General features: G+C 45.4%; 1 protein-coding gene across 1 annotated transcript in view; it reads right to left on the minus strand.

The window, feature by feature from the left end:
- Positions 1-315: 315 nt before the first annotated feature.
- Positions 316-1217, minus strand: part of LOC107097534 (beta,beta-carotene 15,15'-monooxygenase-like) — a 10352-nt gene continuing 9450 nt past the window's right edge. The window contains exons 9-10 of the mRNA XM_015394702.1: positions 679-790; positions 316-603 (exon numbers count right to left, since the gene is read on the minus strand). Of these exons, the coding sequence (XP_015250188.1) occupies positions 434-603; positions 679-790 (282 nt within the window). The 3' untranslated portion in view covers positions 316-433. The remainder of the gene's footprint in view (positions 604-678; positions 791-1217) is intronic.

The raw sequence follows: 1217 nt of genomic DNA on the forward strand, positions 1-1217 counted from the left end.
TTGCCAACTTGAAGAGGGAGGATTTGCCATCGAACTTCTGGCCAGGAAAAAAACACATAAAATATAGCCAACATTTGGAAGAAGAATGTTTTCAAGATGACTTGGATAATAGCGCGTTGTGACAAACACCAGATACAGCACTGGGACTTGATCAACAGCCGATACCGCACTGTGACGTCACAAACCAGTAGGTGGCAGTAGTGTTCTTTGACAAACATGGATGCCTCCATGAAAATTACTCTGAATTAAAAACACTGATCATTTATTGAACAGGATGTACTTAAAGTACTGACCGGACTTTTCCTTGAAAACATGGATTCACGTCCGATGACAATGAAAACTTTCCAGTTTGTTTCCCATTTTCATTTCCAAGGCAACCTCACGGTCTCCGCGTTCCTCATGATGTAGCATATCTTTAAAAGGAATAATCATTCTAACTGCTTTCTTGGCTTCCTGTGCTGGGAATGAACATCCCATGAAGGTCCATGTGGACGGGGACTGGGACGGAGGCCCGGGCGATCTCCTCAAAGGTCCTGGCATTGAGGACGAGCAGAAAAGGTGAAACGTTCGGATCCGAAGACACAACGGATGACAGAATGACTCCTAGACAAAGAAGCCGTGATCAGAAAGAGAAAAGCTGATAACAATAATCCGTCTGGTTCGTTCAGTTTCCCTCACCATCGTCTTCCTCCACGGCTCCTGGAGACCCAACAAACACGGGCTCTGAAGGGTAGCAGTTCTCCTGCTGCCACTCGATGTGCGTTCTGGTGACGATGTCGACCTTGGCGATCTATTGGATCATTTTAAGCCATTAGTCTAACAAGACTGAACCTGATCGACAAACTTATCGAATATAATAGGTCTACATTAAATAGTAGCAAACACATGCTTGACAAGAGGCATGTCTCATTGTTTTACATTTAGGCTACGTTCACACTGCAGCCTGAAGTGACCTAAATCAGATATTTTTGCCCATATGCGACCTGGATCCGATCTTTTAATGGCAGTCTGAACGACACAGATCCGATTTTTTCCAATGCGACCCAGGCCACTTGGCTGTGTGGTCCTGAATCCGATCTTTTCAAATGCGACCTGTGTCTGAACAGCCAGGTCGGATTCATCCGACCTTAATACCCAACAAAGTTCACTATTCTGCGTCTTGCTACGCAGAAGCGGCAAGAAAAACACCAAACATGGCAGACGATGATGCGGAGAGC

Source organism: Cyprinodon variegatus, unplaced genomic scaffold (genome assembly GCF_000732505.1).
Source record: "Cyprinodon variegatus isolate N-32 unplaced genomic scaffold, C_variegatus-1.0 Scaffold705, whole genome shotgun sequence".
Taxonomy (NCBI): Eukaryota; Metazoa; Chordata; class Actinopteri; order Cyprinodontiformes; family Cyprinodontidae; genus Cyprinodon; species Cyprinodon variegatus.